General features: G+C 44.9%; 1 protein-coding gene across 1 annotated transcript in view; it reads left to right on the top strand.

Moving 5' to 3' along the window:
• FAM193A (family with sequence similarity 193 member A) overlaps nucleotides 1-23,084 on the top strand; it is a 160,545-nt gene that overhangs the window by 105,776 nt on the left and 31,685 nt on the right. Inside the window, 7 exon segments of the mRNA XM_032856195.1 lie at nucleotides 6,460-6,537; nucleotides 7,960-8,072; nucleotides 8,203-8,257; nucleotides 8,259-8,446; nucleotides 10,851-11,004; nucleotides 11,121-11,300; nucleotides 17,031-17,282. Coding sequence (XP_032712086.1) covers nucleotides 6,460-6,537; nucleotides 7,960-8,072; nucleotides 8,203-8,257; nucleotides 8,259-8,446; nucleotides 10,851-11,004; nucleotides 11,121-11,300; nucleotides 17,031-17,282 — 1,020 coding nt within the window.

Genomic DNA, 23,084 nt, shown 5'->3' with positions numbered 1-23,084 from the left:
TTGACAGTATTTAGCTTTCATGATAAAAACACTCAACAAACTAGGAACAGACGGGATCTGCCTCCACATGAGAAGAGCCATCGATGAAAACCCAGAGGAAGCATCACACCCAGCAGTGAAAGACTGGAAGCATTTTCTCTATGAGGAACAAGGCAAGGTTGCTGCTTTCACCACTTCCATTCCACATGGTGCTGGAAGTTTTGGTTAGAGCAATTAGGCAATAAAAATCAAAGACCTCCATATTGGGACAGAAGAAGTAAAATTATTTCTGCAGGTGATACGACCTTATGTATAGAAAATCCTAAAGACTGTAAAAAAAAAAAATGAATGCTGTTAGAATAAATGAATTCAGAGCACCAGGAACAAAATAATGCACAAAAAATGGTATCTCTGTATGTTAACAAAAAATCTGCAAAGGAAGTTACAAAAACAATCCCATTGACAACAGTATCAAGAGTAAAATACTGGGATGCCTGAGTGGCTCAGTTGGTTGGGTGGCTGCCTTCGGCTCAGGTCGTGATCCTGGTGTCCTGGGATCCAGTCCCGCATCCGGCTCCTTGCTTGGTGGGGAGCCTGCTTCTCCCTCCGCCTCTGCCTGCCACTCTGTCTGTCTGTGCTCACTCTCTCTGACAAATAAAAGAGTAAAATACTTACAAGGTGATTTACTCAAGGAGGTAGAAGACTTGCACAATGAAAACTATTAAATGTTTCTGAAAGAAATTGAAGAAGAGGGACGCCTGGGTGGCTTAGTCGGTGAAGCGTCTGCCTTTGGCTCAGGTCATGATCCCAGCCCTGCATCGGGCTTCCTGCTCAGTGGGGTCTGCTTCTCCCTTTGCCCCTCCCTGCGCTCATGCTTGAGCTCACTGTCCGTCTGCCTCGCCCGCTCGCTCTCTCTCTGAAATAAATAAATCTTTTTAAAAATTTTAAAAAAGAAAGACATAAAAGGAACCACATCCCATGTTCATTGGAAGACTTAATGATATTAAAATGTCCGTGTTAGCTAAAGTGGTCTACAGACTCAGCAATACCTGTCAAAATCCTAGAGTCATTTTTGTAGAAACAGAAAAAAACCCATCTTAAAATTCATATGCAATCTCAGAGGACCCAGAATAGCCAGAACAATCTTGGAAAAGAATAATAAATCTGGAGGACTCATACTTACTGATTTTGAAACTGACTACATAGCTACAGTAATCAAAACAGTGTGGTGTTGACGTAAGATAGACCCTCACCTGTGTGGTCACATGATGTTCAGTAAGGGTCCCAAGACCACTCAAATGGGAAAGGCCAGTCTTTGCAACAGACAGTGCTGGGAAACTGCACATCCCATGCCAAAGATGGACATTGGAGCCTTACCTCACACCACATGCAGAAATTAACTCAGGATGGAAAAGGACCTAAATGGAAGACCTAAAAATATGAAAGAACCTTAAAGGCATTATTCTAAGTGAACTAAACCAGATACAAAAGAACATCTGTTGTAGAACTCCAGTTATATGAGGTACCTACAGTAGTCAGACTCCTAGGGACAGAAAGTGTAACTCATGGGGACCAGAGACTAGGGGAGGGGAGAACGGGTTTTTTCGTGGGGACAGAGTTTCAGGTGGGAAAGATGAGAAAGTTCTGGGGAGGGATGGTGGGGATGTTTGCACAAGGATGTGAACGTATGTAATACCACTGAACTGTACACTTAAAAATGGTTAAGATGGTGGGGCATCTGTGTGGCTCAATTGGTTAAGCATCTGCCTTCAGCTCAGGTCATGATCACAGATTACTGGGATCAAGTCCCATGTTAGGCTCTCTGCTCAGCAGAGAGTCGGCTTCTCCCTCTCCCTCTGCCTCTCTACCCCCAAGCTTGTTTTCTCTCTCTCTCAAATGAATGAATAAAATTATTTTATTTTATTTTTTATTATTTTTTAAGATTTTATTAATTTATTTGACAGAGATCACAAGTAGGCAGAGAGGCAGGCAGAGAGAGAGGGGGAAGCAGGCTCCCTGCTGAGCAGAGAGCCCAATGTGGGGTTCAGTCCCCGGACTCAGGGATCATGACCTGAGCTGAAGGCAGAGGCTTAACCCACTGAGCCACCCAGGCGCCCCTAAAATCTTTTTAAAAAATGGTTTAGATGGGGCGCCTGGGTGGCTCAGTGGGTTAGAGCCTCTGCCTTCAGCTCAGGTCATGATCCCGGAGTCCTGGGATTGAGCCCCACAGCGGGCTCTCTGCTCATCAGGGAGCCTGCTTCTCCCCTCTCTCTCTGCCTGCCTCTCTGCCTACTTGTGATCTCCGTCTGACTTCTGATCTCTGTCTGTGAAATAAATAAATAAAATCTTAAAAAAAAATGGTTAAGATGATCAATTTTATGTTATGTGTATTTTGCTACAATAAGACAAACAAAAAAAGGGTCTTGTTTATCGTTTCTTTCTCCCACAAAGAAAACAAACAAACAAACTGTCCTCCTTACTAAAGCAAGCAGAAAGTGTATTATTTTCACTTACCTATCAAGAAACCGTGATGCCATTAATACAAATTAAGGAGCAATTTTAGTAGCATCCAGAGGGCACCAGTCATTCTGAAATCCTTGGAATGGACATCAGTGGCTTCTAATCAAGTAGTAGCTTAGAAATTATTAGTAATTCCAAGGTTTCAAAACGTCTGTAAATGATTGAGTATTCATAAATAAGTATGGATGAGGGACATGGATGACAGTTTTGAAATCACTTGTTTTTGCTTGCTTTTTAAAATGTGTCCTTGATAAATAAAATAAAATAAAATAAAATAAAAAATCTTTACAAAAAAAGGGGGCTCCTGGGTGGCTCAGTGGGTTAAGCCTCTGCCTTCGGCTCAGGTCATGATTTCAGGGTCCTGGGATCAAGCCCCGAATCAGGCTCTCTGCTCGGCGGGGAGCCTGCTTCCCCCTCTCTCTCTGCCTGCCTCTCTGCCTACTTGTGATCTCTCTCTCTCTGTCAAATAAATAAATAAGATTAAAAAAAAAATCTTTGTAAAATGTGTCCTTGGAGGGGCGCCTGAGTGGCTCAGTCAATTAAGCAGCTGCCTTCAGCTGAGGTCATGGTCCCAGGGTCCTGGGATCGAGTCCTGCATTGGACTCCCTGCTCAGTGTCTTGTGTCTTGTCCACTTCTCCCTCTACCTGCAGCTCTTCCTGCTTCTGCGCTGTCTCACTGAGACAAATGAATAAATAAAATCTTTAAAAAATAATGATAAAAAATAAAATGTATCCTCAAGGTGCCTGGGTGGCTTAGTCACTTGTCTGCTTTCATGGGTCATGGTCCCGGGGTCCTGGGATCCCTACCCATGATTGGGCTTCCTGCTCCCTGGGGAGTCAGCCTCTGCCCTTCCCCCAGCTCTTGCTCTCTCTTCCACTCTTTCTCTCATAAATGTGTCCTTTATTTGTTGTTTGACACATATATAAGCCTGCAGGAACCCAAATGTTTGGAAGAATTAATTCCAGGATGTGAGGAGGAGGTCAAAGAGGAGGTTTCTATTGATGTTGTTAACTATCAAACAGCTCTGGACTGAGTTCCGTACTAAAAGAAATGACTACTTTTCCTAATATCTATCTCATTGAAAATCTTTTTTTATTTTAAGATTTTATTTTAAGTAGGCATCATGCCCAGCATAGAGCCCAGCTCAGGGCTTGAACTCAAGAGCCCAAGAGCAGGAGCTGAGCTGAGATCAAGGGCTGGATGCTCAGCTGATGGAGCCTCCCAGGCACAGCATCCCCACCCCAGAATCATTTTTTACAAGACCAGTGCTCTAACCCCTGAGCTATAGGGCCACCAAAATCATTTTTTAAGCGTGCAACTGTAATCGCTGCTTGTAAGAGGAAAATGTTTTTCCTGAAAGCTGTGGACATACATGACGTAAAGGGAGAGCTGGCCTCAGTGATGAGTCTTCCATCCAGGAAGATGGTGCACGTTTCTGTGTTGCGGTTGTGTGTTCTGTTCTGTCTGATGGTTTCATAGTTTATTCCCTTCCTGTCAAGTTTACCCCTGGGGCTTCTGGGGTCAGAGCCGTCCAGCTGTTGGCATTCCACCCAGCACCCTGAGTCCACGTCTCCTACAAGTAGCCTTGTCTTAGCTTCTGGCGTTTGCACTGTTGGTTTGGTTTCAGTTAGAGCCCTTGGCTTGTCACAAGGGTGTAGCGGGCGGCTCCGTCTGCTGCTCTGGCTTCACGGGGACGAGTGTGCATGCTTCCCGTGAAGTCACATGCCTCCCGTGAGTATTGGGGAGTTTTTAGCAAATTAAGGAAGTTCCTTTCTTCTTGCTTACTTAAGTTACAATTTTTGTAAAAAACAGGAATAGATATTGAATTCGGTTATATGGTTTTCTTCTGTGTGTTTCTCTCTATCAAGTAAGACATTAGGTTTCCTAATTTTGAGACATGCTTGCATTCCTGGGATTAAAGCCTACTAGATTATGATATATATTCTATTAATTCATTATTAGATTTAAGTTGCTAATACTTTATTTAGGATTTTGGGGTTTGTATTCTGAGGCATCATTGAGTGTTTGTCTTTGAGGCCTTGTCTGTTTTGTATGAAGGTTATGCTAGTCTCATAGAATGCATTTAGAAATTTTCCATGTTTGCTTTAATTTTCAGGAATAGTTTAAGTTTTCTTTTCCATAAAGGGATTGATAGAATCCACCCTAAAACCTAGGGCATGATCTTTCTTTGCAAGGAGAAGGAATGAGGACTATGGGTCTTGTACCATCTTTTCAGTTCATGTTAAACTTTGTCATCTGTTTTGGGTTTCCTCCCTCTTGAGTGGGTTCCACAATTGATGTTTGCCTAGAAGATTGTCCACATTGTGGAGACAAGGGATGATGAGTTTGTGCTCAGAGGGGAGTGATGAAAGTCAGGGGAGTGGTGGCTGTGGGAGAGCTGCTGTGCTCCCTGGCCTGCCTTCCTGGCCCACTTTGCTGAGAGAGCATCTTCTTTGCCAGAAGGAAATGCCATGCCCTCGGCCAGGAGGGTAGCAAAGGGCAGGGGCCTCGGAGCCATGGAGATGTCCACAGAAGCCAGAGTCTGGGCTGTTTGGTTCCATCTCAAGAGCTATCTAATGTTGACTCAGCCTTTCAAACATGTTGGGCAGGCTCAGCAGAATAGCCCATGAACCCCTGGCTCACAGCGTTTCTGTGCAGGTGAAAGTCTACATTGCACAGATCCTTCCCTCTGTGGGTTAAAGGAAACCTCTGCCCGTATGTGTCCTGCCTCATGCCCACTTTGTCGGCAGGGCCTTTTCTTCCCTGGGTCTGCCCAGGAGGGGAATCTGGAGAACCAGTGTTTGGGGATTTATTGAACACATTTGCTTCATCTTCCCATTAATTTCTGCTTTTACTTTACTTTCTTCCTGCTTTATTGGTTTCTCATGTTGTTTCCTTTGGCTTCTTGTGTGGAACACACACGTTTCAGTCTTTTCCTCTGTTTTGTTCTCTCATAAACGCATTGAAGTCTATACATGTTCATCTATGTGTTGGATACATCTTCTGTAATTGATTTGCAGGGCTTTCATTGTCAATGATTTCCATGGACTGTAATTTCAACTTTGATTTCTTCTCTCCTAGTTTAAACTACATAATTTTTTTTTCAAATGCATGAATTTTTTTTAAATTATTCTTTTTTTGGAGGGTTTATTGGTAGTATTTTCTTGCCTGTGGGATTAAATATTGTCCCCCTCTCTTTTTTCTTTTTTTTTTTTTGTTCTAATAATTTAGAAGATACATATCTCATATTTCTGTTGTTAGGAATTATTCTTAAGTTTTCAGTAATTACAAGAACACATGTAGATAAACATCAAGACTTAATTGTTTCGTAGCCTCTCCCACCTCAGTAAAACTATACCTTGAACCCATCCTTAATTCCCTATTCCTCTCAAAGTGGTTTCTTTTTTAATTGTGGTAAAATACACGTAACAGAAAACATACCATTTTAACCATTGCTCAGAGTCCAGTTCAGTGGCAGCAAGTCCGTTCCCACGGTAGCGTGCCCGCCCTCCCCCCTTCCTGATTCCTCCTTGTCCTCCAGTCCCTGGCTCCCCATTCCCCATATACCTGCTGTCTCTGTGCCTCTGACTCTGCTAGGGGCCCCGTGGGCATGAAGTCATGCACAGTCTGCAGCTCAGGCTGCTTAGGCTCTCCACGCGCACTCCCTCACACGTCTTCACGCTTTATCTCTGGCACAGGCCAGTAGAGGCTGAATGCTCACTTACTGCAAGAACAGCTTCAGCTCTGGGACCTTCAGTTCTTTTTTCAGTGTGCGCTCCTCCATGTTTCCCATGCGAACAGAACCCGTGAAGGAGTTGGGGCGCTGGGGCCACAAGTCTGTTGTGCCTTCCTCATCTGCAGGGGGAGTGACTCGGGCACCGTTTTTGAGGTCTCCCCTTGTAGAAGCCTGGCTGGCTCTTGCTGGCGCTAAGGTTTTGTTGTTTGCATCTCCTTCCTAGATGACAATGAAAACCAAACAGCGCATGCTGACGGAGGACTGGGAGCTTTTCAAACAGAGGCGATTCATTGAGGAGCAGGTGAGGCTTGGGGGGGTGGGGGGGCTGTGCGCCTGCGCAGGGAAAAATACCATTCCAAGGCCGCACTGTGGGTCTGCTCCTAACTAGTCTCCCTTATCCATTTCCTTCTCTTCTGTATTTCTCAAGGAAAATCGCATTTATCGAGTGACCACACTAGCCCACAGCCACCCAAGTCCCTGGTGTCTGGTCTTGGAGGCAGCTGGTGCCGTCAAGTCACAGAGCTGGAAGCCAGCCTGCTACCCTCAGGCCCGATTCACAGGCCTCCCCACATGGGCCTGGGCCGAGCTTTCAGTGTAGCTGCTGACAACAGAGCTCGCTCCCTCCTTCCCTATAGACTTCCCTACCCCTCTGCACCTCCCTGTGGCTGGCTGGGAGCCTTGCCCCATATCCTCAGGGCACTCGACTTTGGAAACTTGACTCCCTTGATTCTTCTTCACAAGCTGGCATCTTTGTCTCTCCCTTCCTCAGGCATTGGTGTCCCTTCCCCCATTTTGGTGTCCTTGCCCCTGTGGTCTCCACCCACACTGGGCTTACTCACCGGCTCCCACCCCCCAACCCTTCCTGTGTGGTGTCTAGCCTATCAGATGGCCCTTCTAGCACCACCCATCCCATTGCCAGAGCTGGTCTGTAGGTTTCTTCTCTGCAATCCAGATGCTTGTCTTGTCGACTGGTCGGTAGCTCCTGGATCTGCACCCTTCACGTGCCAGTCCTTGTTCCTGCAGTGGGTGTTCTCCCCAGCTGGCCATCCTCCCACCTGCCTGCTTCTGTCATGTGTCACAAATGCATTTTAACTCGTGGGCCATCTAATGCTGCAGCTTTTCATGTGCGGGCCTGTGTGCCTCCAGGCTATTCTGTTGGGCACCCCCCCCCAACCTCTGTCCCATCCCCCAAGACTCCCTCCTGCTCAGCCCAGGGTCAGCCAGGCCTTCCAGAGGTGTTTCAGTGATGCCTGGCTCGGTGCTCTGCTCCTGACGTGGATGTCCTCTTTGCCTCGGACAGCATTACCAACAGTGCTTCCTCTGGGCCCTATGTGGGCCCGGCGCCCTGCTGCTTTTCTGCCAGGGCACCTCCCACATCATGGTTTCCTCTTCCAGGGTCTAAGCCCCTGGGGGGCTGCGGTTTAGCTCTGCGCTCCTGGTCCCTAGTGAGAACCGAGCACACAGCTGATTCCAGGTAAAGGCTGGGTGTCTGCTGGTGAGGCACCAGCCAGGGCTTCCTGCTCCCTGGCCTTTGTGAGGCTCAGGCCGGTGGCTGCCATGCATTTCAGGTCTGCCCCTTCCCGGCCCTGTCCCACTCTAGGAAACTGTGGTCACTGGCTTCTGAATGAGCATGGCACCCAGTACCATGATTACAGAGAAGCTGGACCACCTGACTGGGAGCATGTCTTGCAAAGTTAACCTCTCATTTGGTGGTTTCCTCTAGCTAACCAACAAGAAGGCAGTCACTGGCGAGAACAACTTCACGGATGCCATGAGGCACATGCTGTCGTCCCGGCTCAGCATGCCCGACTGCCCCAACTGTAACTACAGGAGAAGGTGAGCCTGCGAAATTGTGTGGGCGTGGCGGGCCTGCGGGAGCCACAGCCTTGGCCCGGACGCCGAGCCCGACAGAGCTCTGTCTGAGCTCTCTCGGATCTCTGGGTAACTGTCCTTCGTTCCCACTCAGATGTGCTTGTGATGACTGCAGCCTCTCACACATCCTCACTTGTGGTGTCATGGACCCCCCCCGTCACTGGCGACATCCACAGTCACCAGCTGCCCCTCCAAGTGGATTCCGCTCCTGACTATCTCTCTGAGATGCGTCCACCTAGCGTGTCCTCAGCAAGCTCAGGGTCAGGCTCCAGCTCTCCCATTACAATTCAGCAACATCCCAGACTCATCCTCACAGACAGTGGCTCTGCACCAACTTTGTAAGTTGTGACTTTATAATAAGATTTCAGAAATTTACGTAACCCAATGATGAGAAATACAGATAGTAATGTCTACAGAAGTATGGATATCATTATAGTGCTTTTTCAAGAAAAAGGATCCTTCATTTTTTAAGCAACTTTTAAAACATGAAATCAGTAAACCCAAACTTTGACACTATTTCATTACATGAAAAAAAAATACGGTAAATTTATAAATGCCAGTAAAGAAAAAACCATGTTGGTATGCAGGGAAGTGTCTCTTCAGTTCTGGCTTCATGTTTCCCATTTCGTTTGAGGGTGATCAGCCTGAAGTTCATTCCGCCTCATTGTCCGTTCAGCATTCATGCTTATTCCATGTCTTGCTAAAAACTCAGAAGATCACTTTAGCAAGCGATTGAAAGGTTCTGTTTTCCGTGTTCCCACATTATCTAGAAGTACATTTTGTATGAGCGAGGGGGCTGTGCGGTCGTCGCCAGTTCACACTGTAGGTGAGTGGCCTCACGTTTTTTCAGAGTTGTGACCCTGTCATTTGTCGAGGCTTTCCTTTCGAACTTCTGGACAGGTTGCACATGGATGTGTGTCTTTATTTTATTTAGGTAAACTTAGGTTTGCATTTTGTTTATCATAGAGCGTGCGGGTGTCAGGAGCCCTGTGGAGGCGATGGCCGCCAGTGTGGTTCCCCATGGGAGGAGGGATTGTGGCCCTGACCTCAGGCTACTCAGCGTCTCTCAGATTGCTCACCACCTCCATCTGGATTTCTCCTGACGACTCCGAGGCTTTCCTTCAGAGTCTTGCAGTCCTCAGTATGGATCTGGTCTCAAAACAAAATAATTCTGAAGGGATTGGCCTGAATGCCATGACTCCTTTGAGTTCGAGCTGCTTTCTAGACCTGGATACCCTGTGCTCTCTCTGGGGCCTATGAGGGAGGATCGAGGGTTTCCCAGCTAGCTGTTTGGCAACCTCTAACTAAAACAGACTGAAATTAAACATATATGATGTTTAAATAAATTAAAAAAAATTTATGTTGGAAAAGCCCATCCCTGCCACCTTGTCACACTGATGTCAGGTGTGGGCTTCTGCGCTGTGTTGCGCAGTAGAGGAAGTGCGCTGGGGTACCTTTGTCTGTGGGCCAGGACTGCCTGCGGCTGTGCTGGACCTCTGGTCCTTCAGCAGCTAGGATTAATGTCTTCCAAACATGAACTGTGAGGACTTGAAAGCCTCCGTTGTTGCCTTTGGTTTGTGTCATCTCTTTCTTGGTGTCAGCACTAAGTTGGTTGGAGAGAATCGTGTGCCTGGAGTCTCTGTGCCGCAGGGCTGTTTGGTTCTCGGGGGCCCTAGGGGAGCTGCAGCCTGCCTTCATTACACTGAGCAAATGACTCAATCACCTCATGTCATCTGTGACTCGTGGTGGTGGTGATGTTTCGGGAGTGGGTATGAGTGTTGGCCAAGGCCACACATTCCATCACCTCAGGTGCCGCGGGCCTCAGGAGACCTGAGCAGCCTTTACCTGGTGGGTACTATGGTGAGCTCCAGGTTATGGCATATTGTGTTCCCTCTTTTTCCAAAAATGGGAAGGATATCTGAGTTGAGCAATTCTGGACACTCTACTAAATCCGAAAGATCACCAGTTTGTAGGATTTTTCCTTCTGGAAATTATCGTATGCAGAGCTGAAGACGGACTGAGAGGCATGTTTATGGTCACGGTGGGCTGACCACGAATGGTCCATGCCCTGCACAGTCTGCCCTGATGTGGAGACTGTGTGCCCGCCCTTGTCACACCAGAAAAGCCTATGTTTGAAGTGTCCTTCATTAGCTACAGCCTTGAAATTTGCCTACTAGTTTTTTTTTTTTTTTAAGTAAATCTTCCATTTGCCCATTGTTTAGATGTCTTGTTAAAGCTGATATTTAATTCAGATCATGAGTGACTTGTCTAGAGCAGGCCTTGTAGTAAAAAACTTTTAGTATTTTGTCACCTAAGTGCCTGTAAAGTTTTGTTCAACTGGCTACGTCTGAAACTTTGGTGGTTCTTTGTACCCCCTTTAATTTTAATAAAAAATTAATTGTGTCTGCTTGGAAATGGCAGCGAACAGTTGTACACTGAGGCACTTCAAGCCCAGTGGAAATGCAGTAATAATTAATCCGATTAAATTTTGGCAGTTTCCCAGATATTTTTCTTCTTTTGGTGTTTTGTTTTCCATTCTTCTGTGTAGCACAGATGGTAATCTTTCAGGCATTTTTCCCCCGGTGTTCAGGTTACCAGGAGATGTTACCAAGTGTGCGTGGTGCTCAGTGTAATATTCCCGCAAACCAGAACAGCCTGTAAAGGCAGCGTCGGGCTCCGTGGGCGGTATACTCCCTGTCCCCTGGTGAGCAGCTTCGTGGTGACCGTCTCTGCCTGTCTCAGTTGTAGTGACGATGAAGACGTTGCACCGTTGTCAGCTAAATTTGCTGATATTTATCCACTGAGTAACTACGATGATACCGAGGTGGTGGCCAGTATGAATGGAATCCACAGCGAGCTGAACGGTGGCGGGGAAAACATGGCCCTGAAAGATGAGGTACGAACACCACTTCTTCACAGTGACAAGAGATGGCATCAAGTGGTGATCTGGTGTCTTGTTTGTTTTAGTTCTTCCACTTTGAAAAGTATAAATTACGAAGTTTGTTTTTGAAGTCCCCTCAGGTAAGCAGTACCAGCAGCAGCTCTTCAGAGGCCGACGACGAGGAGGCAGACGGCGAGAGCAGCGGGGAGCCGCCGGGAGCCCCAGAGCAAGATGGAGCTCTAGGCAGTGGGAGTCCCAGGAATGAGGAGAGGAAAGCGGACAGTCCACCCCCGTCTTACCCTACTCAGCAGGTACGATTTCATTTTTCCAAACTTTATGTTTCGCTGAGGGTGTCTGTCTTTGTGTATATTTTCTCTAAACATGAGCATTATTGAATGCAAAATTGTGTTACCTTGAATAGCTTCTATAAGATTAGAACTGGAGAGGATTGAGGCCCACTGATAAAATTCACAAACATGGTCCCTCACCCTGTTTTCATCTTGTTCCTCTTGCTTGAATCCACTCGACGGTCTCGATTTTGCAGCATCCCAGAGTCACTCCAGACAGTTAGCTGTCATAGAGGGGCTTTTTTTGTATGTAAAGAAGCAAAGGGAGGGTTTTTTAAATAAATAAAATAATGGAATGTTAAAATTTCAGAAAAAAGTTGATTTTGTAAGGGAGGTTTTTTTCTGATGGAGGTCTGTTTTTCTGTTTCCAAAAGGTGAGTGTACCTCTGGCAATGACTGTTTTCTCTTAGAGACTCCTAATTTTATGAATAGATGCTCACATAGTTCTTTTTCTTTCTTTCTTTTTTTTTTTTTTAAGTTTTTATTTATTTGTTTGAGAGAGTGAGAGTACGCACTTGAGCAGTGGGTAGGGACAGAGGGAGAGGGACAAGCTGACTCCTCTATGAACAGGGAGCCCAATGCAGGACTTGATCCCAGGGCCCTGGAACCATAACCTGAGTCAAAGGCAGATGCTTAACTACTGGGCCACCCAGGCACCCCGCTCACATAGTTCTTAAATGAAAGGAAGAACAAATGATGGTCGGGTTGCTTGGCTAAATTATTTTCCTTAATAGTCAGTATAGGTCCATAGTTGAAACAAGAAAGGCGATACAAAAAGGTGTTTCATTAAGAAGTCTGGCCCTAGTGTTGTTCACCCTCTGCCCTGCCCAGCACCTGCCCATCCCCAGTTCTAGTCCCAGTAGGTAACCAGTCTTATTATTGTGTCCTTCCAGTGTTTGTTTATGCAAATGCTAATATTTATTCTTTCCCTTTACTGTGACAAGGCTTATACTAATGCACACTCAGCCCCCCTTGCTTTTCCTCTCAGCATTATATCCTGACTGATTCTGTGTGGAGCACACTTCCTCGTCCTTGTCTGTTGCCCTCTCTGTGTGCCAGCAGGTGGACATACCAGAATTCTCTTTCTCTTTTTAGTCCCTGCTGGTGGGCACTTGTGTTTGCTTCCCTTTGTTTTCCCTTTATGCTATTCGGTGAGCGACCTTATACATCTGACCTTCCTACATCAGTAGGTCTGTTCCTAGGAGTGGTCACCAGTGGTGGCTTCTCTGGGTCTAGAGTGTGATGGTCTCCCCTGCTCCCTAGGAGAGGATGATGTCGTAGTCTTGGGGTTTGGCCAGTCTGGTGAGAAATGGCAGCCCCTTGAGATTTCGGTCTTCCTTGCATTTCCCATTCCATCTTACTGTTGAGATGGCAGACTTCTTTTTATGCTATTATATGTCCTTTATTAGTATGTGATTTGCAGAGATTTTCTCTGGGTCTGTGGCATGTCTATTAGTTGTGTTTTTGTGGTGTTGGTTTTTTTAAAGATTTTATTTATTTACCTATTTGAGAGAGAAAAAGTACACATGTGCATGCACACAGTGGGTGTCAGAGAGAGAAGGAGAGAGAATCCCAAGCTGACTCCTTGCTTAGCACACAGAATCACCTGAGGGGCTTGATCTCTCAACCCAAAGATCCCGACCTGAGCCGGGTGCAATGCTTAACCGACTGTGCCACCTGGGCGCCCCTGTCTGTTAGGTTTTATGGTATTTTTTGAAAAGCAGAAGTTTTTAATTTTGGTGAATTCCAATTCCTCGATTTTTCCTTTTACAAATCATGCTTTTGATGTCATATCCAAGAAAGCTCTGTTTCGTTCTACAAGATTTCTAACTTGAGCTCTCATTTAAGGTGTGGTTCATTTGACTCAGTTTTCCTCACAGTATGAGGCAAGGGGCTACGTTCAGCTTTTTGCTACGTCGGCATCCAGTTGCCCAGCAGCATTTGTTGACAGAGCCTGTCTTTTCCTGCTGAGTTGCATTAGCCGTTTGTTGAACATTGAGGGGCTCTAAATACATGCGTTTGCTGTCTGCACTCTGCGTTCTCTGCTCCTTGGACCTCTGGGTCCTTTCCCACGGTGTGTGTGACCTGCTCGGTAGTAAGTTTGGACAGCAGGTAGGGTCTGCCCCCCATGTTAGTGGGCCTTATTGAAACTATAGGCTGTTCAGAGTCCTTCATGTTTCCGTGTAAGTTTTAGAATGAGCTTATTCTACAAAAAAAACTGCCTGAATTTTGATAGAGATTGTACTGACTTCTTGAATACTTGATAGAATTCACAGCAGACTCCTCTGGGCCTGCTCTGTTCTTCGTGAGGTGATGCAGATCACTTGGAGGAAAATCCAGTCTTAATGGCATTGCATCTGTCAGCCTAGGAATGTGCTGTTCTCTTTCCATTTACTTAAATCATCTTTAATGATTTCTTCCAGCAGTTAAAAAAATTTCTAGTCAGTGGGTCTTGAATGTATTTCTTTTATTTATTTATTTAAAAAAAATTTTTTTTTTTTAAATTATTTGACAGACAGAGATCACAAGTAGGCAGAGAGGCAGGCAGAGAGAGAGGAGGAAGCAGGCTCTCCGCTGAGCAGAGAGCCCGATGCGGGGCTCGATCCCAGGACCCTGGGATCATGACCCGAGCCGAAGGCAGTGGCTTTAACCCACTGAGCCACCCAGGCGCCCCTTGAATGTATTTCTTAAATTCATTCTTAAGTATTAGATGTTTTTGATTTTGTGAAAGTGATATATTTCAATTTTCAATTTATTGTTGGTAATATATAGAAATACAGTTGATTTTCAGATATTTGTCTTATATTCTGCAGCTTTAATTCGTTTATTCTTTGGTTTCTCTCTCTCTCTCTCTCTTTTGGTTAGATTCCTTTGGATTTTCTACATGCAAGGTCATGTTGTTTGTGAATAAAGACAATTTTACTTTTTCCTTCTCAGTCTGGAAACACAGCGTCTTCCTCTAGCTTACTGAGCTGGCCAGAATGTCCAGCACGGTGCGGCAGAGAAACGGTACAAGCACACAACTCTGCCTTGCTCCCAGTCCCGGGGAGAGCCGCCCAGTCTGTGACTAGGATGATCCCAGCTGCGCATCTGTCGAAGACAACCTTACCAGGTTGAGGAAATAAATCCTGTCCGCTCCTCATTTCCTAAGAGTTTTATTATGAACATATATTGGGTTCTCCAGATGCTCTTTCTGGATCTATTGAAATGTTCTTGTGGTTTCATCCTTCATTCTTTTACTGTGGTGTGTTGCATCAAGTGATTCTTGAATTTTTTTTTTTTTTTTTTTCTTTTTTAAGTAGACCATGTCCAATGTGGAGCCCCACATGGGGCTTGAACTCAAGATCCTGAGATCAAGAGTTGGGTGCAACCGACTGAACCACCCAGGCGCCCCTGAATTTTGAATGTTAAACCAACCTTGTGTTCCTGGAATAAATCCCATTTGGTCATGGTGTATAAACTTTTTTTCTTTTGGTATGTTGCTGGATTGGTTGCTAATCTTTTGTTAGGATTTTTGTCTCAGTCTGGCTTTGCTATCAGGGTAATATTGGCCTCCTAGAATGAGTTGGGAAGTGTTTATTCTGCCTATATTTTCTGAAGAAATTTGTCTAAAGTTGAGATTTCTTAAATAGTAGATAGAATTTACCAGTGAAATCCCATGGGCCTAGTCTTGTGGGAAGATTTAGAATGACTAATTCAAATTTTCTTTACTTGTTATAGGTTTAGTCAGATTTTCTATTTCTTCTTAATTTAAAATTTTTATGTCTTTCTAGGAATTCGTCCATTTCACCTGCACTGTCTCCTTTGATGGCATCAGGTGGTTTATTATATTCCTTTATGATTCTTTTAGTTCTCAGGGTATGGAGTGATGTTAATTCATTAGTTGGGTAATTTTGTCTGCTTTTTTTTAAACCTTCAGTCTGGCTAAAGAATTACCAATTTCTGTAAAAAAAAAAATGGGGGGTTTTATTAATTTTCTGTTTTTCTCTTTATTTCATTGATTTCTGTTCTAATCTCCATTATTTCTTTCCATTGACTTCGGGTTTAGTTTGTTTTTCCCTGTCTAGCTTGTTGACTCTTAAGTTTAGGTTATGGATTTTAGGACTTCCGAATATAGTGAGACCTGTTTTATGGCCCGACATCTAGTCTGTCCTACATAATGTTCTATGTATACTTGAAAATAATTTGTGTTCTGCTCTCGTTAGATGGGGTGTCCTATGAATAAAAGTTTGGTCAAATTGATAGCGTTATTCCAATTCTCTGAATCTTTCCTGATTTTCTGCATGGTTCTAAAAATTCCTGAGAGACATACTGACGTATTCATATCACTGCCAGAGTGTCTATTCCCTTTTCAGATGAGCCAAATTCATGCATTTGGGACAGTGTTGTTGGCGGTGCATGTGTGTGATTGTTACCCCTTCTTGATACATGTCGACTCTTTAGTCATTATGAGATGCTTCTCCGCTAGGTTCTCTCATCTGAGAGAGCATTTCATCCCACCAGCAGAGTCACTCCGGCAGCCGTAGGGTTACTGTATGCATGGTATCTATTTTTTCAAACTTTGAATTTCAGCTTCTTTGTATGTTTGAGTTTAAGATTTGTGTTTGAATCCTTTAGTTGGGTTTTGTATTTGTACTTTGTCCATCAATCTCTGCCTTTTGTCTGGAGGGCATTGATGTCAGTCATGATGGCTGTGCCACGTGCAGCTGCCAGTTTGTTTCCATAGGTTTCGTGTTTTTTGTTCCTTTGTTCCCCCTTTACTCCCTTTTTTGTATTAAAATGTTTAGTGTACTGTTTAAATCTGCTGTTGATTCTTTGGTTTTTTTAAGGGCTGTTGGGAATGGGAAGAGCCCCAGGCGGAAAGGCCAGGTTCCTGCTGCTCTTTTTTTTTTTTTTTTTTTTTTTTTTAGATTTTATTTATTTATTTGACAGACAGAGACCACAAGGAGGCAGAGAGCCAGGCAGAGAGAGAGGAGGAAGCTGGCTCCCTGCTGAGCAGAGAGCCTGATGTGGGGCTCGATCCCAGGACCCTGAGATCATGACCTGAGCCGAAGGCAGAGGCTTTAACCCACTGAGCCACCCAGGCGCCCCCAGGCTCCTGCTGCTCTTATGTTCTAGCAGATTGGCATGAATAAATGCTTCTGGATTTGCTGTTTCCCTTTGGTTGATTTTCAGATCCTCAAATGATTGCTTTGACAATCGCATTCAGTTTTACCCTTGTTTTGAGGGAGAAGAGCTACCGACTGCTTCATGTCACCCTCGCTGAGTCCCATCTCTGGTGCCTCGTCTGGCAGCATCTCGGTGGAACCACTCCTGAGCCGAGGGAGCCCCGCCCACGCCAGTGCTCTGTCCTCCTGGGCTCCAGTTCTTCTCTCCCTCTCCCCTAAGCCACCCTTGCCGGTCCCCTGTCCCTGCACAGACAGGCCCAGGCGCAGATGGGTGTGACTGCTACCTGAGCTGACACCCGGCCAGGGCATGAGGTGTTCGTCTCTTCTCTCCACAGGTCCCCTTCATCCCAGGCTCTTGGGGTCCCTTCTGTACTCTACAAGGAGGGCTTTGGACAACTCGAGGTGTCACGGGAGCACTGCTCAGCAGAATGTGGCTGACATTAGTTTAATTCACACCAGTCCTTTTTTTTCTTTCCCTTTAGGTTGAACTTTTTACTTTTTTTTTCTTTTTTTTCTTTCCTTTTAGGCTGAACAAGCTGCAAACGCTTGTGAATGTCATGTTTGTAAGCAAGAAGCTTCCGGACTGACGGCATCAGCGATGACCGCAGGAGCCCTTCCCCCAGGCCATCAATTCCTAAGCCCCGAGAAGCCCACACACCCTGCCCTGCATCTGTACCCCCACATCCATGGACATGTGCCTCTGCACGCCGTCCCGCACCTGCCCCGCCCTCTCATCCACCCCACCTTGTATACGGCGCCCCCCTTCGCACACAGTAAGGTAAGTTAGGGCAAAGAGGGCCGGGAAGTTCACCTGTAACTAAGATTGTACAAGAAGTACATATTGTAACAAACAAAAATCCGTAAATTGGCAATGTCTAGGACCAAGTCTGCTCTTGGTAGGAAGGTCCTCAAATGTCTCCTTTTACCATAATCTCTTAGGCTCTCAGAATTTTGAACATTCACAGTTGTAAAAAACAATCACAAAAGTTGTGGTGTACTCCTTCAGAATTACCTAGAATGTAAAGTTTTCCAAATGATATTGGTGTAACGGGTTGTACTTGGGGGAACTGCATACACGGCTCTGCTCACCCAGTTAATTTCTTTGCTTATGGCCTCCTAGGGCCTGGCTCTTTTTTTTTTTTTTTTTTTTTTAAGATTTTTATTTATTTATTTGACAGAGGGAGAGAGATCACAAGTAGGTAGAGACGCAGGCAGAGGGGGAGGGAAGTGGGCTTCTTGCTGAGCAGAGAGCCCAATGTGGGGCTCGATCCCAGGGCCCTAAGATCATGACCTGAGCCAAACGCAGAGGCTCAGCCCACTGAGCCACCCAGGCGCCCCAAGGGCCTGGCTTTTTGTTGTAATGTTGCACAGATAAGATACAGTGAGTACAGCCTGGGTCCTCTGACACTAGCTGGGCTCTTCAATTTCTGAAATTACTAAAGGAGGAATCCTAAGCGTAGTGCGAGAGAAGGTCGCAGCGCCGTGCAGGCTGTTGGGAGGCGACTGGAGGCACAAAGGAAAGGGCCTCCCAGACCAGCTGTGCTCAAAGGCTATTCTGAGAAGGAGTGAGCATGTAGAAAAGGTTTGCTCTTTACGTAGTTCTTCTCAGAGAACCCCATGCTTCTATTTTCGTAGCTTAGATTTTACAGTGAAATTTTTAGTTTTCCCCAAACTCTACAGATACATTATTTAAAACAGTGATTCTCAGCTGGGAGAAGGGAGGGGTTGGATGGGATGGAAGGGGCTTTTTTAGGCTACATGAACATTTTCTTTCCCCACGGGGCATCTGCTGTGAAGTAGGGGGTGTGTAGCCTATCAGTGGGCTTTGCTGTTTGTTGGCTGGGAAGGGGCACCTAACCACTGATTTAGAATAGAATAAAGTCAGTCTGTCACATTCTATTGCAATAAGTACTTGGTAACTGCCACATTGATGCGATGCTTGAATTTTGTTAGATTGAATGTCGCTCAGTTTGGACATTTAATGATGGCTTTATTAGTAGAGTGGTTTGAAGGAGGATTTTCCGGTGTGTATGCAAAGCCAGGCTGTCTCCATGGTCTGCCTTGTCTCTAGCCTCTTTCCCTCTGGGTGAGTGTATGGTTGGGAGGCTGTCCATTCTGTTCTTACCTGAATACAGCTGCCCTCTAGCTCCTAGGAGCCGCCTCCAGGAGAGAGTAGAGAATGTTCTGTTTAATGTTTTTCTGTTGAAGAATCAGTTCCTAAACATCTTCAAGTAAAGTAGTGAAATTGATTATTCCAAAAGGCTGTTGGGATGTTCAGTTAAAAACTGATTTTTTCCCGCTGACTTTTGGCTTTTTCTCAGGGCATTATTGGTAGTCCATAAAAGGGTATAAGAGAAGAAAAATATTTTGGGGGAGTATCATCTGTATATAAAATGTATTTAATACCTTGTGAACTTCAATCCAGTAGATAGTTGGGGAGGATTCATGAGTAGGAAGTGCAGAGGATGCGCTAGTAAGCTTTTATTTCCGTCACTTTGCTACTGATGTCAGGACTAATCACAGATGCTTTTATTTTATTTTATTCACGATTTTATTTATTTGTATTTGCAAAAGCGAGCGAGAGAGACCGCCAGCACGAGCAGTGGGGGAGGAGCAGAGGGAGAAGCAGAACCCCCCTGAGCAGGGAGCCTGATGTGGGACTCAGTCCCAGGACCCCAGTATCATGACCTGAGCCAAAGGCAGACACTTAAGGACTGAGCCACCCAGGCACCCCCACTGATGTTTTTAAGATTCATTAGCTGGATGCCATGTCTATTTAGAAAAATGAGATGCATTTGGCAAAATACTTCCCTTGAATCTGATATAAAAATGTTTGCCTAGACAAGCTTGCACTGTCACATGAGTCTTATTTGAGTTAGTTTGACTTAGTTGCATACTGTGAGTCCATGGTGTGTTCACAGCCCCATAGGAGTTGGTAGAAGCCCCTTCTAGAGATGCACACATGTCTTCAGTTACGTCAGAGCAGGCTTATCAGTGGAATCCCCTACATGTGGGAGGCAGAGATGCAAGCTGAATGGTGGAGGGCAGCTGTGAGTGTGAAGCTCAGCTGCTTCCATGTTTGTGTTCTTTAGGCCTTCAGGGATTTTTGCTCTGGTGAGGTGGCATTTGTCGCCGTTAGGACTTTATGTTATTGTAGTTGTAATTCTTTTAATTCATACTCTGGCTATTGTGGGTAAATACTTAGTACTTAAAATGCTTGGGATGAGTAGTATAGAAAAAATACATTTTTTTAAGATTTTATTTATTTGACAGAGAGAGACATGGTGAGATAGGGAACACAAGAAGGGGGAGTGGAAGAGGGAGAAGCAGGTTCCCTGCTGAGCAGAGAGCCTGACGTGGGGCTCCATCCCAGGACCCCAGGATCAGACGCCTAACAACTGACCCACCCAAGCACCCTGAAAAATTTGTTTTTGAACTTAGAGAATAACTTGAGGACCGTTTTTGTTTTCAAATGTCTTTGTACCAGTGATACATTTAATTTATATGTTGAGATACAAGTTATTTGAAAGTTAAAAAGTAGTTACAGGAGAAAGATCCAGTAGTGAAATTCTAGATAAAAATTAAAACTGTATGGCAAAAAACTTTATTTGCAAATATTTGGGGATTTCCCAGCTATCTTTTTAGTACTGATTTCTGCTTTAATTCCACTGTGGTCTGGGAACAGGCATTGTGTGACTTTTGTTTTTTTGAATGTGCTCAGGAATGTTTTGGGGCCAGAGCTGGTGTGTCTTGGTCAGCACTCCAGGTGAGCTGGAGAAACGTGCATACTCTGCTGTCGCTACATGAGGCAGGCTGTTCTCAGACGTCACTTACTGCTAAGTCTGAGATGTCCTTCCTGACCTGCTGCTGAATCTGCCTGCTCGGGGCACAGTGCTGTCAGCGTCTCCGGCTTCCACAGCAGACTCTCCCCCTCCTGCAGTCCTGTCTGTTTTTGTCGCACTGAATATGGCACTGTGTTGTTCGGTGCTTACATATTTAGGGTTGTTACGTGTTTCTGGGGAGTTGACCCTTTTATCATTACGGAATGCCTTTCTTTATCCCCGATAATCTTTCTACTCTGAAGTCTGACTTGTCTGAAGTTAATACAGGTGCTCTGGCTTTTTGTGAGCGCCAGCACCATATTTCTTTCTCCATCTCTTTCCTTTTAACTCACAGGGGTCTTTATGCTCCCAGTAGGTTTCTTGTCGACACCTCTAGGTGGGGTTTGTTTTTTTAATATACTCTGATAATCTGTGTTTTCATCTGTATATTTAGACTAGACACATTTAAAGTAATTTTGGATGTGTTTGGGTTAATAATAATCATCGTTCTGTTTTCTGTTCATTACCAGAGACTTCCTTTTTCTGTCTTCTCTACTTTTAATTAAGCATTTTTGGATTCTGTTTTATCTTCTGTCTTTAGCATATTGGTTATGCTTTAAAAAAACGTTTTTTAGCAGTTGCATTAGAATATGCATTTTAACTAATCTGAGTCCCCTTCAGGTAACACTGTTCTGCTTCGTGTTAGTGTAGGTACCTTTTCCCAGAGAGTTCCTGATCCCTCCCTCCTGTCGCCTGTGACATTGCTGCTGCTGTTCTCACGGATCTGTTCATCGGTGGCCCAGTACGTTATTACTGCTAATACTACACACAGAGTTACCTTTCAGATCAATTGGTAGGCAGGAATAAGTTCATTTCACTGGCATTTACTCCTTCCCCATTGCCCATCCTTTTTTCGTGTAGATCCAGGTTTCTGACAGCTTACATTTTCCCACTGCCTAAAGAAAATATCCTCACCTTTCTTGCAGGGCAGGTCTGCTGGTGATGAGTTCCCTCAGTGTTTAGTGTGCGTGTGTGTCTGAGCTCTTTCCCTTCACCTTTGAAGGGTAATTTCACTGGATGCAGAATTCTAGGTTGGTGGGGTTTTTTTCTTTCAACACTATAAAAAAATTTCACTCTGCTCTTCTCTTGCTTGCCTGGTTTCTGACCAGATGTCCTCTGTGATTCTCCTCCTTGTTCTAGAGGCACAGGGTACCCCACCCTACCCCCTTCCACCTCTTCCCCAAGGCTGCTTTCAAGGGTTGCGTTTTTTTGGGTTTTGTTTTTTGTTTTGTCTTTGATTTCTTGCCCCTTTTTAAATGAAATGCCTAAGTGTAGATTTGGGAGGGTTTTTTTTTTTGTTTTGTTTTGTTTTGTTTTTTTTCTATTTGGTGTTCTCTGTGCCTCCTAGATCTGTAGTTTGGTGTCATTAATTTTGGAGTGTTCTTAGCCAATATTCCTTCAAATACTTCTTTCTTTTCTCTTTCTTCTTCTGGTATTCCATTTTCCTGTTACTATCTTTTGAAATTAGATGTTTTATCTATTTTGTGTCCGTGGTGGTAGTTTTCTAGTTTTGGTGGGTGTTTTTGTTTTTGTTTGTTTGTTTGTTTGTTTTTAAAGATTTTATTATATTTATTTGACAGACAGAGATCACAAGTAGGCAGAGAAGCAGGCAGAGAGAGAGAGGAGGAAGCAGGCTCCCTGCCAAGCAGAGACCCTGATGCGGGGCTCGATCCCAGTACCCTGAGATCATGACCTGAGCTGAAGGCAGAGGATTAACCCACGGAGCCACCCAGGCGCCCCTGTTTTTGTTTTTTTAATTCTTGTTTCTCTTTGCTTTTCAGTTTAAGGAGTTTCTGTTGACCTATCTAGATGTTCACTGATTCTTTCCTTGGCTGTGCCCTATCCACTGATGATCTGTTCATCAAAAGCACTCTTTGTTTCTTTTTCAGTGTTTTTATCTCTAGTTTTCTTTATTCATTTTTAGAGAGTCCCTCTCACTGCTCACATTACCTATGTGTTTCTGCACATTGTGTGCTAGTTTTTAAAGATTTTATGTATGCACTATAGCGTGAGTGAGCAGAGGAGGGACAGAGGGAGATGGAGAAAGAATCCCAGGCAGCCTCGCTGCTGAGCACGGAGCCCAGTGTGGCGCCCAGTCCCTCAACCTCAGGATCATGACCTGAGCCGAAACCAGGAGTCAACCAGCTGAGCTGCTCAGGTGCCCCCATTGTGTGCTTTTTCAGCTGGAGGCCTCATGATCTTCATCATTTTGAATCCATGTCTGATGATGCTGAGCCCTTTTATCTTCATGCCCCTCGTCTGTTGTGATGCTGTCTGCTTGCAGCCAGCCCACCTGCCCTGCTCTGTGTCCCACACCTGTCTTCTCACCCCTCACCCCTTGGTCTGTCCAGAGAGCCCTTTTGCATCAGCCTTCCACTTAAGTGACTCTGATATGTCTCACCTACTACTTAAGTCTGACTTTTTAATTCCTGCTGTGATTCTTACCTATAAGCTTAATTTATTTTTAATGTATATTAGCAACTTTTTGTGTTCTCTTGTTCCTTGATCACATTTTCTTTCTTTAAGCATTTTACACATAGTTCTCTTTTTGAATGAAATCTTGAGGATCTGAATCTGGTTTTTTTTTGGTTGCTCCTGTGGGTGCGTGTCCTTGGATGTACAGTGATTTTTCATGAGGTATGTTTTGTTCAGCTTACCCTGTGAGAACCACAAGGCCCCAGGTAGGGGCTGAGGTACCA

Source organism: Lontra canadensis, unplaced genomic scaffold (assembly GCF_010015895.1).
Source record: "Lontra canadensis isolate GAN:19392208 unplaced genomic scaffold, GSC_riverotter_1.0 scaffold1, whole genome shotgun sequence".
NCBI lineage: Eukaryota > Metazoa > Chordata > Mammalia > Carnivora > Mustelidae > Lontra > Lontra canadensis.
This window is presented reverse-complemented; position numbering and strand designations above follow the sequence as displayed.